General features: G+C 42.4%; 1 protein-coding gene across 5 annotated transcripts in view; it reads left to right on the top strand.

Annotated features, from left to right (window-relative positions):
• ANO1 (anoctamin 1) overlaps nt 1–13,358 on the top strand; it is a 77,878-nt gene that overhangs the window by 43,695 nt on the left and 20,825 nt on the right. For 4 of the 5 annotated variants that reach the window (XM_083838091.1, XM_083838089.1, XM_083838092.1 and 1 more), the window contains exons 7-13: nt 1,514–1,565; nt 4,094–4,159; nt 4,658–4,713; nt 6,390–6,431; nt 9,566–9,630; nt 10,220–10,354; nt 11,440–11,600. In XM_083838091.1, coding sequence (XP_083694217.1) covers nt 1,514–1,565; nt 4,094–4,159; nt 4,658–4,713; nt 6,390–6,431; nt 9,566–9,630; nt 10,220–10,354; nt 11,440–11,600 — 577 coding nt within the window. The remainder of the gene's footprint in view (nt 1–1,513; nt 1,566–4,093; nt 4,160–4,657; nt 4,714–6,389; nt 6,432–9,565; nt 9,631–10,219; nt 10,355–11,439; nt 11,601–13,358) is intronic. The other variant, XM_083838090.1, reaches the window with a different exon arrangement.

Here is a 13,358-nt window from a genome sequence, read left to right as displayed (position 1 = left end):
CTGAGCACAGGTTGTGAGGGCTCAGGGAGTCTGACCAAGGCAGGCAGATACAGCAGGACAGAAATGGAAAGGAAAAGATGATAATCAAATTTTATTTGCAATAGCATATTTCATTTGAGATTGGGGAGAAAAATACGTAGCTTTTGTTTGCAGACTTTCTTGTTATGTCTATGTATAGAGTTAAAAAACCCTTGTAGATACAGGTAAGAAACTTAAGGGAGCAGGTGAAGAGTTAAAATTCATGACAAGAATGCCTGAGAAAGGCAGCCAGCCAAAATGACCCTGTAGAACAAGGTGAGCCAGAGGGTCAGCCTTGGTAGCTAACGCAGCAATGGGCTGAAGCAAGCAGAGCTAATGGCAGAGGCTGGGAGGAAGAGGGGTGTGGGATGGTTTTTTAAAACCACTCAAGGAACGCTGGGCATATAACAGTATTGCTGATAGTATGTTGCTTTGTTTGAAATCCCTGCAAATAACCTGGTAATAAAAGGCATATTGAGTGGTGCCCGGCATCATCTTACCCTGCATGCATTTCTCTTTGTATTCTTGTTTCTTAAAGTTCCCTGCTGCCTTTCCCATATGTATTTTTAAACCACAGTGCAAATATTGACCCTCCCGCCTACTGCAAAATGAACAGGAATCCAGTCACTCCCTGTGAGGCTTTGATGAATAGAAACTAAGCCAAGGACCTTTTACTTACTAAAATAAAATAAAATAAAAACTATGTTATATAACTGGCAATCTCTCCATGACAGCCCTTCAGCTGGCTGGAGCTGAAAGACAGCACCGGGCAGAGGAGCAGCCTCATGTGCCCTCCAAAAACCGTCATGGCAGGCAGTGTCTGTGTTGCTTGCCCCTCCTGGGCTGTGTGCAGCCCTGGACCTCCCCGGGACAGCGGCCACGGTTCCCCAGGCAGGTCAGGCAGTGGGCAGGACATGCCTCTGCTCCTGCTGAAAAGCCGGAGGTTGCCCTCCGCCGCCGTCCCAGCCTCGCGCCAATGTGCAAAGGTTATTTGACAATAAATGAAAATAAATTGTAAAACAAATACACCTGTTTTGCCACCAAGATCGTGCAAGCTCTGAAGTTTTAAGGTCAAGCTGTTTTGTTTAGCCTGGTTTCTGATAAGCTGCCGTGTGCCGCACAAGCGCCACGGGGCCGGAGGGTGGCCAGCGAGGGCACAGCCAGGGGCAGCGCAGGCGGCGAGGGAAGGTGGTCAACGTGAGGGGGAACAGCTGTTCTGTGGCAGAAGTGCTTAAATGTGATCCCCTTCCCCTCGAACCAGCAGCAGTCATAGTAACTGGCTAGCAAGCTCAGCCCTCCTCTCTTGTACAGCTAGCTGTGTAAGGAAATCTTTAACTCTGCTGTCCTGAATGCCACCACTTTTATTAAAGAATGATGACTTCATCAGCATCTAAGTTTTGCCAATGCTTATGTTTGAGCTGTGCACAGAAAGATTATGCTTTTCACTGGCCATATCCGAAGTAACCCTTTCCTTTCTTTTACTTTGCTTCTGTAGGTTTATGAAATATTGAAAAGAACGACATGTACCAAAGCAAAATATAGCATGGGTAAGGAATTTTATTTAGGTTTAAGATCAATATCGTTTTCAGGTATTGAAAATAATTGCGTGCTGTAACTGGATGTGGAGTTTAGGTTTTTCTTCTGCTCTCTGATTTGATGTATGTAGATATAATTGTTTTATTTGGAAATTTAATGTAATTAATGTAGCTATTCATATTTTTTTTCAAATGTGAATATGTAGATTCAATTGTAAATTAAATGATAGGTGACCATGTAGCCCCTTCAGATGTTAGTTATGTCCTTTATGGCAGGGATGGAAGATGATCTGAAGCCATGGGAACACGTGCTCTGCATTGGTTCAGTTTCTCACTCATGCCAGTGGATGCGAGCATTACTGTGCGCTTCCAAAACTGCTGTGAGAGTCTGTGGGCTGCTCTGTTCCCTTTAAGTGGTGACCTCAAATTTGTATCGTGGGATGGCTTTTCGATGACTTTAAGTGAAATGCTTCTAACTGATGATGGCCCAAAGCACTGTCATAAGTGGAAGATTAACCCCGTGGCCAAGGGCTGTGGTGTGCACTGGAAGCTGACCCTTCCCTTGGTCCTCAAAACAGCTGCCGCAGGTGAAGTTTATTCTGCCACAACCAGTGGTTTTAGGATTTCAGCCCTAGGGATGGTGTTTTAAGAACTAAATTCCTAATACAGGTAAATATGAATTCAAATATTGTGAGGCAGAGGTTTATACTTGACTGGGGGACCAAAGGTAAGAAGTGGTTGGTACACCAAATTATGTAAGATGGAAGGCTGAATTCCTTCAGATGACCAAAAGAAACATATATGGATGAGAAAAATGCATGAACATGGGAGAAAGCATTTGATAACTGTTGGAATCTGTTGTAGCATTTATTTGTCTACAAGCAGTTAAGTAAAACACTGAGAACTTGAATTACAGGTAGTTCTGTTCAATGTTGACCCATCAGCCATTTAGAAGTCCATCAAATAATAGAAGAATAATTACGCCAGAAATCATTTCCCTGCTTTGACTTTTCTGTTGAAGTGAGAACATACAATGTACAATTGTTGAGTCCTTATATACACTAAATTTACTTGGTGTTCAGCCAATATTAACAGAAGTTCTGTTTCCCTTTAGCATGGGAAATCCAAATTCATCTGTGACTTACAGGACCCTTTTTTGAGTCTGATGTCAGGTCATTTTTGTTGGAAATTATGTATTTGCACTCTTGAAAGGGGAAGATCATATAGCTCAGTTTGAATTCTTGCCTTAGAGTTGGTTGCTCACTTGTGTTTTTTTTTCCTTTTTTGTTTTTATTTTTTGGGGAGTCCAAAAATGGGAAACAAATTAGAGGTGGGTTGAAAAGTCAGAGGAAGGTAAAGTGTTAGGATTCCTGGATTGTTCTTCTTCCATAGACTGGCAATGTCACAAAGTATACCTAATAAAAATGTCATTAGACTGGCATGTCCAAGGGTATAATCAGCATAACTCAATCAGGTCCTTTGTGTTACAGCTCTGGAATGCTGGGTTACAACCCAGCAAAGGTTGCAAACGGATTTGAGCAAACACAGATAATGCTGCAACACTTCTGTCCAGCAGGAAAAAGGCAGCAGCACAGCAAACACTGCAGTCTTTGTTATTTATTTTGCAAATTTGTGAAAATGTGAACGTATCATAGTTGCTAAATGCTGATACGTGCAAGTATATTATGTAGCTATTTGGTAGCACAGCCTTGGAAGAATAATTCATCTGTTCCCTAGTTGTTTCTGCCAGAAGCGTGGAGATATTTGCAGAAAATTCATAGCACTGTATAATCTTAAATAGCACTTTGAAAAAATAATGATACAGCATACCGAGCACTGCTGGAGCAGTTCCTGCAGCAGGTGCTCAGTAAAAATATGAGTGAACTTGAAAATATTAGTGAGCTTGAAAAATTGTTCTTTCAAGAACAATTGAAAACGTCTCCTGAACCTGCAGTGATCTGCTTCCTGGTTCATGCTCGCTGTCCCGCACTCGTGGTAGCAATGAACAGACAGGCAGCGTGGAGCACACCGTAGCACATCATTTTTCGTTGTTTGAAGTCCTTTGAAATTCTCCACAATGCCAGATATTTTTTTTTTTTTAGTTAGCCTTGTACAAAGAGAACTGCTTGGCTTTGCACCGACTGACCTGAACAGGCTGTGACTCCATACCCCAAACCAGTTAGTCAGATCACCAACCTACCTTCACAGATAACACGTTCAGACGCGGGTACCGCTCCATCACTGGGAGTAGCTATATGAATGCCAGCAGAGGCAGCAGCGTGTGAGAGGCTGTGCCCTACAGCCCTCAGAGGTCCGGGTCTGGCCAGGCGACTTCTGGGAGAGGTGCACCACAGACGTGCCCTTGGCCCTGTGCCTTCTCCCATCCTTCTGTCGCTGCTGTGCTCTGGCTCTGATGAAGGAGCGGAGCCGCACCTGAGAGGGCAGGACCTCAGAGTCCCATGTGCCACATACGGTGTGTAGATGAAGCATTAACTGCTTTCAGGCTCATGCATGTAACTAATAAACGGATGTGTAAACAGGGAAAGGAGAGGGAAGAAAGAAGGAAACTACCCTTTTAAATAAAAGACGAAAATGTGGTAAATATGGTAAGTATTACGCCAAGGTCTTTGCAAAGGCTTTCCCTACAATTTCTCTAATCAATCTGAAATCTAAATTCAAAACTCTGTGTGTATGGTGAGTGCGTATGCGTGGTCCCGTATGCCATCAATTCCAGTTGTATTCTTCTTGTGATCGAGCCTTCTGCTACACACTTTCAAATCTGCAGGCTTGCCCTTAAATCAAACTGACTTTTCAGAAAATGCAGTTTATTATAATGACTAATTTCAAGTCATTGGCTTCTAATTCTTGATTCTCAAATATATATGACTTCTTCTTGCTCTCTGCAGTTTTCCGTTTCATAAAATGAGTTATGTTTAATAACCTATATGATTAAAAATGAAAGTACATGAAAAGGAATGAGATGACAGAAAAATCATTATCTGAGCAGATGACTGTTATTTTGAGGGAAACCTCCAGGAAGGATGATGACATGAGACTGTCTGGCCTTGAAATTGTAAATAACTATTATGTCTTTATTTTTCAAGGGATCACCAGCCTGCTTGCCAATGGAGTTTACAGTGCTGCATATCCTTTGCATGATGTAAGTGATCTTGGAATATATTTTACATGTCTACTGTCTGACACAAGTAGTCCTTATTGTGTTATGTATTAATGGCATCATCCCAAACATCAGTGCTCAGGACCCTGACTTCCTGCTTGCTTGTAGGATGGATGACTATAGTAACCTCTGCAGGCTGTTTCCATCACTGTGGTCACTTTTAATGAATTCCCCACCTCTGTCCTACTTTTGATGATCACAGATGATGTCTTAAAATGATATTAGGGGAGTTGCTTTGGTGGCTTGGGAAATGGAATGGTTCTGTTACTTTCTGGCCTGCTCCCAAGGTCTCTGGCATCATTGCTGAGATTCATATGTATTCCTGGGGCACCAAGGGGCTCACTCCCAGATCTAAACCTCTCTGGCATTTCCCTCAGGAGAGACTGAGGGAACTGGGACTGTTCAGCCTGGAGAGGAAAAGGCACAGAGGGATCTTATTAATGTCTATAAATACCTGAAGGGAGGGTGCAAAGAAGGCAGAACCAGGCTCTTTTCAGCGGTGCCCGGTGCCAGGACCAGAGGCAGCGGGCACAAAGTGGGACGCAGGAGGTTCTGTCTGAACACCAGGGAGCACTGCTATGCCCTGTGGGTGACAGAGCAGTTGCACAGGTTGTCCAGAGAGGTGATGGCATCTCCTCCTTGGAGATCTTCAAAAGCCGCCTGGACATGGTCCTGGGCACCCTGCTCTGGGTGTCCCTGCTTGAGCAGGGAATTTAGATCAGTGACCCCCAGAGGTCCCTGCCAGCCTCAGCCATCCTGTGATTCCCTGAGTGGGAGGCATGCAACAGCTGGGTGCTGGTGTCACCTTAACTTGGGGGTTCACAGCACAGCTAGAACTGACAAACACACACCCTCAGCCAGAGCCTTGCAAAAAAGGCCTGGCAGATGTCAAGGGGACATTGCAGAAATACTGCTCATGATGTGCTGGCTGTGTAAGCATACAGAGAGTACTGAGCCCAGTGCAGATTTCCCCATGGGAAATGTGCAGATGAAGTGTGCCATCTTAGTTTTCTGCCCTGCTCATTTTGTCTTGAGTGTTTTATTTCTGAGTAACAGTGATCACAACAGGCTAGTCATCTGCCCGATGCTTATCACAAACATCAGGCACTTGCAAGCTACAGTGATACCACTTAAAAATCCAAAAAGGTTAAATAAACATCTCTGCATGTACTGGCCTCCCATCTTTAGACAGCTACTGATAGGCTCTGTTGTAAGCAATTTATTAGTTGTCTTCATTTACTCCTTTATCGTATTTAAAAATAGCTCCATATTAAAACCTCAGATCTAATCAGCCCTGAGTGTTTGGAGAGTCTGGATACAGATCAGCTCTCTCAGCTGCTCTCTCCTCTGTCAAGTGGACTGAGATGAACCCCAAACACCGTGGAAATACCACATCCTTTCCCTGGACATTTTTAGGCCACCTTTATCACTTATTCATTCCTTTTTCCCTGGTGACAGACATCATTACTCTTTCTTAATGTGTCCAACGACAAGAGACAAAGTGTGCTATGACAAATGAACTCCTAAAATACAGCATTATTTTACAGATTGCATTTCTGTTTTCGATGCATTAAGTGAGCAGGATACACGGGCATTGCAGGAGGCATAGCAGCTCTGGGTGCGACTCTCCGAATGACACAAGTTTTCTTTTTTTAAAGGGTGACTATGAAGGTGAAAACGTCGAACCCAATGACAGAAAAGTAAGTGGATGTAACGGGGTTTAACAGGTTCTTGCCAGAGTCACAGCCTGAAGTCACCAACTGGGATCCGGGCATTGCCAGGATTTCACACAAAATAGCATGAAAATGCCGTGCAGTAGAAGTACATGAATACTTCCTAACGTTTCAATCTGCCTGAATGTGGAGCACGATGTGGCTATGTATAAAGTACCAGCTTGGTGGTAATGCATTACTTGCTGTGTTGGCAAGTATTGACAGCATTTAGACATGTCTCCTAAAGTTGGGGTGATGTAATGTCAGGCCTGCACTGACGAGAATATGCTCAGCCATCTTCTGATATGCATACCTGAAACAAACCCTGCTTCATGCCACAGCGACCTGTGCAAAAAGCGTTGCAGTCTCTGGTGAATTAATGTGCTGCTGCTCTGGACAGAGGAGGGGACCACCCAAAGTATGAGTGTGAAGGTGATGGCTATTGGGAAGGGTAAAGAATGGCTCATTCCTGATAAATTCTCATTTGCATCTAAGCTTTACTGTGGAGTTCAGCCAGAGATGGTCTTATGGTTGTATGCTGATGCCCTGTATCACTTTCCACATAAGTCTGTGGCTTAAGTTGTTTTTAGTGTCTGTATACTCAAGGGCATTTGTTTAGGAACAATTCTGAGGGAATACTTCTCATCAGAAAATGCAAATTTTTCTACACTGTGCAGAAATGTCAGATTCTTAAATTCAGAATGGAAGTGCTGCATACTTGTGACCACGCTTCTCTAAAGCAAATTCTCATTTTCAGTGTGGCAGATGAGAGCTTAAGTCCACTCATAACCTCCCCACTTCCAGGAGGAGTTTCTGAATTTGGTGCCACATACATGGGCTTCCAGACTAGCAGCACCACCACCCTGCCTTTGCCTTTCTGACTTGATTCATGATCACATCCCCAGAAAGATTCTGTGGAAAAGTGTGGCTCAGGGCATGGGAGAAGCAGATCTCAAGCCCTCAAGGGTGGCCATATGAAAATAGGTACCCAAAATTAGAGGTCTGCTGGGCCTTGATGTGCAAGTGGCGCACCAAGGGACAGCTGCTGTTGATTCTCTCCCTCCCACCCATCCACCCCCATTGATTTGTGTTAAAAATACCACATGGTTTCAGTCATCATTGAGCAATACATCTCTCAAACAAGAACAGGATGAAAGTCCGCATTTTGTAAAGCGTCTGGATTATCATCTTTACTACTAACCTCACAAATGCACTTATTTCACAAGTTCACTGTCTGTTTTGAAATGTTTACCTTTGCTTTGGCTTCCAGTTCCTTCAAATAATCCTTTGGTGTGCTTTGGCATGTCTCTTCTGGTTTCTTGAAGTTTTCTTTAATCTAATCCAGTGCTAGGCCAGGCTGTGCCTTTTTTGCAACAGAATTAAATTTGAAGCATAGAAATGAAGTAAATATTTAGGACTAGCAAACTGATCTTCTATTATCATGTCTTTGAAGCTGTGCTTTGAATAACAGGCTGATAAATGTCAGGATAAATGAAATAATTCATTTGTACTATAAATGCAAATTTTGTTTGAAGTGCCGTACAAAAGTGAAAAATGACACTGATGCAAAATCTCCTCAGTTTATTGTTTCCTGATAGGCTTGACCAGTTTATCTTACTGAGGAATTATCTTGTTTCCAGATAATAAAAGGAAAAGCCTCTGCTCATGTACGTGGATGTTGAGGTATCTGAATCATTGCATGTTTCCCAGGCAGAGGCAGCTGACCTTAAATTTTTGGAAACATGGTTGAAAGAAACCTAGAACAGAATTCAAATCACACTTGCGAGAATGTTGATATTTAATAAAAGTCTGCCTTTCAGGTTTCAGTTTCTGCCCTTGTGGTTGTAAGGAAACTAATAAAGATGAATTATTTTGGGCGAGGAGGGGAAGATCCGTAGTCCACCTGTATTTTTGACATCACATTCCTGTAGAAGGAAGGCTGTATGTCTGAATGATTTGAAAGTGCGGTACAGCCGTTTAGCTTGGAAGGTTTGTATTGATAAATTGGCAGAAGAATTGCAGACCTGGTCTAGAAACCCTGCTGGCTGTGTGGTACAATGCTAGAGGGGGGCTGTGTGTGGCAGAGGCTGGAGCACCAGCCTGCCTGACCTTGCTTTGGTGCGCATCACTGGAGGAGCACAGCCACATATGCCAAGCCTTCTCCCTGCTGCAATAACATAGCGTATGGACTTGATCAGTGGCATCCTGCTTGGGCTTGTCTCCTAAGAAGTGGTCTCAGAAATTACCATCGGAGCATCTCCTTGAAATATTAGTAATTAGTTCAGGAACATCATGCTCCCTAGCTCTTGTAACTGGGTTGAAGCAAGGAAAGAAGTAAAGATGTGAATTCACAAGCAGATGGTGAGAGGCCAGTCCCCTCATCCCAGGGAAGGTGATGGCAACAGGTAGCCAGTGAGCATGGTTATTTCATCCAGTATTTATTGGACACACACACAGATTTCTTGTTCACTCTGTTAGTTGAACTATATTTTAAAAATCAGATCATAGAAGCACTATTTCTGTGTTTTAGAAAGTAAAGGATAAGTTGAAGATCTTGTAGGAAACTATTTTTTGTGAGGGATTTAATTTTATAAATCACTAGTGGGGATCATTGTTTTCCTTGGCCTGTATCCTAACCAGAAGGATGGGTGGAAGTCATCACGTTCTTCTAGTTTAAAGCTGAACACCTATTAAATGCAGCCTTCCAGGCACCTCTGCACAGTTCCTCTTGATGGATACTGAATATTCACACTGTGAAAACAAACCCACTTATGCTAGTTTTCTCCATCTTATAACTCAAAGCATGTTCATCTTTTGCACCTGTTCAGCTAGATACTTTCTGCAGATCATAAAATCAGGACTGCTCTCCCCATCTCTGCTGTAGTTATCCATCAATTCCATTGCTGAAGAGCCTTTTAATGTACTAGAATTCATCACTGCATTATAGCATGCCAGATCACCAAATTTGTTTTTAATACTTAATGCAGACTGTGTATTGGCAGATCTGAGTTATGTTTTGAAATTGAAGAGAGGTGAGACTGGATCACAGCACAAGCACTGCAAAGGAGAAGTCAGCCACGCATGTGTTGCTTCTGTTTTTGACCTTCTTTTCTCTTTTACAGCTCCTGTGCGAGGAGTGGGCGAGCTATGGAGTCTTCTATAAATACCAGCCCATTGACCTGGTGAGGTGAGAGCTTAGCCCCGAGGTCGGGTTCCCGCGCCGCAGCCCTTCCCACCCATGCTCTGCAGCACGTGCGGGTCCCTTGGTGCCCATCCTCCTGAGGATGGACGACTGTGAGCTTGTGGTGCTGTGCCCAGGAATAGTCCCACGTCTGCATCTCCGGCTAGCCTGGTGGAAAAGAGGGGAGCAGGGCTGGGTAGGGAGGAAGTTTGTGCAGGGCTTCAGCGCTCTCAGTGAGTGTTGTTTGCTCTGGGTGAGAGTGGAGACTCTATAGAGCAACTGAGTTACAGAAAATGCAGGGCTTTTGTAAGATGAATAGCTCTCAGGAGGTCCAAAGATACCAGTTTACACGACAGAAAGACGGGAAAAAAATGACCAGTTGGACTGACTGGTCATGGTGCCTTCATCACTGGATTAACTCCAAGCATCATGAGAAAGAGAGTCCTCTGAGGGGAAAACATTCCCACAGGTCATTGGATCTTACTTTCTCCATGCTAAATCCAGCTGTGATTCATAATTTTAGCCATGATATATTTTAAGAAATAGGAAACATTTTTTTTTCTCTCTCTCTCTTTAAATCTTTAATGTCTTTCAGAAAATACTTTGGAGAGAAGATTGGACTATATTTTGCCTGGCTGGGAGTTTATACACAAATGCTTATTCCAGCTTCCATTGTAGGGATTATTGTTTTCCTATACGGCTGTGCAACTGTGGATGAGAATATACCAAGGTAAAAACAAACAAAGAGGAAAAAAACAGATTTGTCTTCCTTTGCATGCTTCATCTTTTGGGAGGTGCGCTTGAGGTGAGGGCAAGTTCCCCGGGCCAGGGGAGCCCCCAGTCTCAACAATTCCTGTTTCCAATAAGCAATGGAGACTTACCAATAGCTGAGCACAGGCACCAGAACTGAAGTGTATTTTAAAATCATTAGCAATTATTGTTAATATTATTTGTTGAGTTGCATTGATGTGCTAAAAATAATTCTTGGCTGTTTGCTCAGGTATTTTTTTTCCTAACTCAGATCATTATGTTAAAACAAACCAACAAAATGCTGCTAATGATAGGTTTTAGTGCTTTCCATCTTAAAATGCTGACAAGTGTGCTGTGTGGCAGGAAGATAAATAAAGAATATACATGTCTAAACTAAGCAATTGTGGTCAGATTAACAAAATCTTGATGTCCTACTATTTTTAAACTTTACTAAGTTTTATATTATAATAATTTTTAAAGCCCTATGATTTTGCATTTTGTCCTGCATGCATCATCAGCTGTGTATGAAAATAACATACTTTGTGCAACAACTATAAGCAGTGATTAACAAAGCAGATTAATGGAAATAAAAAAAATAGATTTATTTTTGTTTGTTAATATTCCTTTTGTACTTTTTCCAACTGTGGAAGAAAGTCAAGCAGAGCGTCACTATTGCTATTTCAGAGTTGGAGTGCAGAGAGGTTAAATTCGTTAACTCATCTCTTAATACTCAATGTTCCCCATGTTACCTTACCTATTGCTGTCCTTAGTATATTAAAACAAGAATGATTTATTTATTTTTTATGTTTTTAGCTTTAAGTTGCTATAATAAAAAGCATAGACCCTTATGAATCTCCTATTTCAGCCCCTGTATCAGTGTAGGTTATGGACAGAGCTTCTCACTGGACCAGGAAAGAGAATCACTACAAGAGTAGCATTTGATGGTCCTGAAGATCAGAAATAGATGCTGTGCCAAAGAGAATGGCCCATCAAAAAATATTGTCAGAGTATGGAAGATGAGCTGTACTGACCTTGCTTTTCACACGTGTTGTTGTCTCTTTGCAGTATGGAAATGTGTGACCAGAGAAACAATATCACCATGTGTCCCTTGTGTGACAGAACATGCAGTTACTGGAAGATGAGCTCTGCTTGTGCAACAGCTCGTGCAAGTCATCTTTTTGATAACCCTGCAACTGTCTTCTTCTCAGTCTTCATGGCTCTCTGGGGTAAGAAGATAAATGCCTTGATGTTAAGTTTTTAATTATTTAAAACACAACAGGAAGAAACAGAAGAGATAAAGCAGTATATTTATACCCAGACAGTTAATTATGTAAAGAACTCTCCCCCCCAACATGAAACTGTCACCCCAAAATTTATATTCTGGACTGAAAGCTAAAATTCAAAAAGTTGCTCAAGATGAATATCAAATGAGATTGTTAAGCATCTGTCATAAAACTGCAGCATGGTATGTCAAAATTTCATTAACTGGATTGCATAGCTTGCCAAAAAAAATCTATTTGCAGAGCCAGCTTCCACTTTAGAACATTATAGAAGAAATGTATTGATGTACTTTGGGGCTGAGGGGAGGGCTCCGCGGGGAAGTGTAATGGCCTTTAAACGTCTCCGGACAAACCAAGATTGATTCTTGAGTGTGATCTGAGAAGCAATTAAGTTTATCAGCAAGCAGACATCATGCGTGTGGACCAGCAACCATGTTGTTATAGGTATTTTTTCTGATGCTGACTGGCCCTGTATTTGAGCCAGTCACTTAACCTTTCTTTTCTCATCTGGGGAACTTATTTAAAAGCATTGTGAAACCTTTGTGAGAGTGGTTCAGGGGCGGTTAAGAGGGTTGTGTGAGCCGTGGTCATCCCTGCTGCGAGGCAATGGGGCCTGTTTAGATAAATGGGAACTGTTGGGTCCAAAACCTGTGGTTGTAACTGGGAGCCCTGTACAGAGATGCTGCGGAGAACAGGGACGTGTGCTTTATTCCCCTCAGCTGTGAAGTTCAACAGCTACATGTTCCCAGTGTTGGTGAGGGGCAGAAGACATTTGCCCCTCCTGTCAACCTTATTGTGAGCTACCAAAGAAACTGTTTTGGGTAATATTTAATCCTAAAAACCCAACACAGGTCTTTATTTGTAATGTACCACTTTTTACATTCACCGGATCTGATTTCAGCACACGTTGGTGTAACTCCACTTACTAAGAGCTCATTGTCAATGACTGCAAGGAAAAGGACAGTCCTGCAGATAGATTGAAGGGGCAGTGGAGTGTTGGGAGTGCAGCAGGTTCAAAAGGAAAGCTAGAGAGTTGGGGAGGTTGAACTGAACCACTTTACAGCAGGGAGGAGCGACTGCGATCTTCAGGATCATCTGGGCGTGTAACATACAGGGAGAAATGTGATACACCCCAAAGCAGGGTGCCATGTCAGAGGCTTTAAATAGTCTGATGCTGTCATGTGGAGAGTCAAGTATCAGTTTTGGTCTCTTTCGTTCACTGTTATCGTGACCCACACACAGTTCTTGGCACATAATGCTCTATTATCCAAAGAGTGAGGCTGTTTACCTCCCTTTCTTTAGCAAAAAGGTATGGGTCCCTCCATCCATTTTCAACCTTCTTGGGCAAAGGCAGGAATATTAGCAGAAGCCAGTTTCTGTGCTGTGTACAAAATGAGGCTTAATATTAGAGATAGTGTTGGAGTGGAATGTGAATTCCTGAGTTGTTCTGGGTCAACATAAAATTTTATTTTGGAGTAATACCATGTAAAATAAATGTTTGTTTTTTTCAAAAATGTCATTTTGAATTGGGAAATCTGAAGTTTTTCCACAAGGTTATGAATTTGCATTACTGCAAACAGTTTCTAAAGGATTTGTCAAAGTATTTTTTTAAAAAAATGAAAGGAACACTTTATTTTTTAAGGAAAATTGTCTGTCTCTAAGTGTAGGTACACGCGTAGTCTTCAGTGCCATCCATTTGTGAGC

Source organism: Anser anser (assembly GCF_964211835.1).
Source record: "Anser anser genome assembly, chromosome: 5".
Taxonomy (NCBI): Eukaryota; Metazoa; Chordata; class Aves; order Anseriformes; family Anatidae; genus Anser; species Anser anser.
The sequence above is the reverse complement of the archived record's forward strand: the minus strand, read 5'-3'. Positions and strand labels throughout refer to the sequence as shown.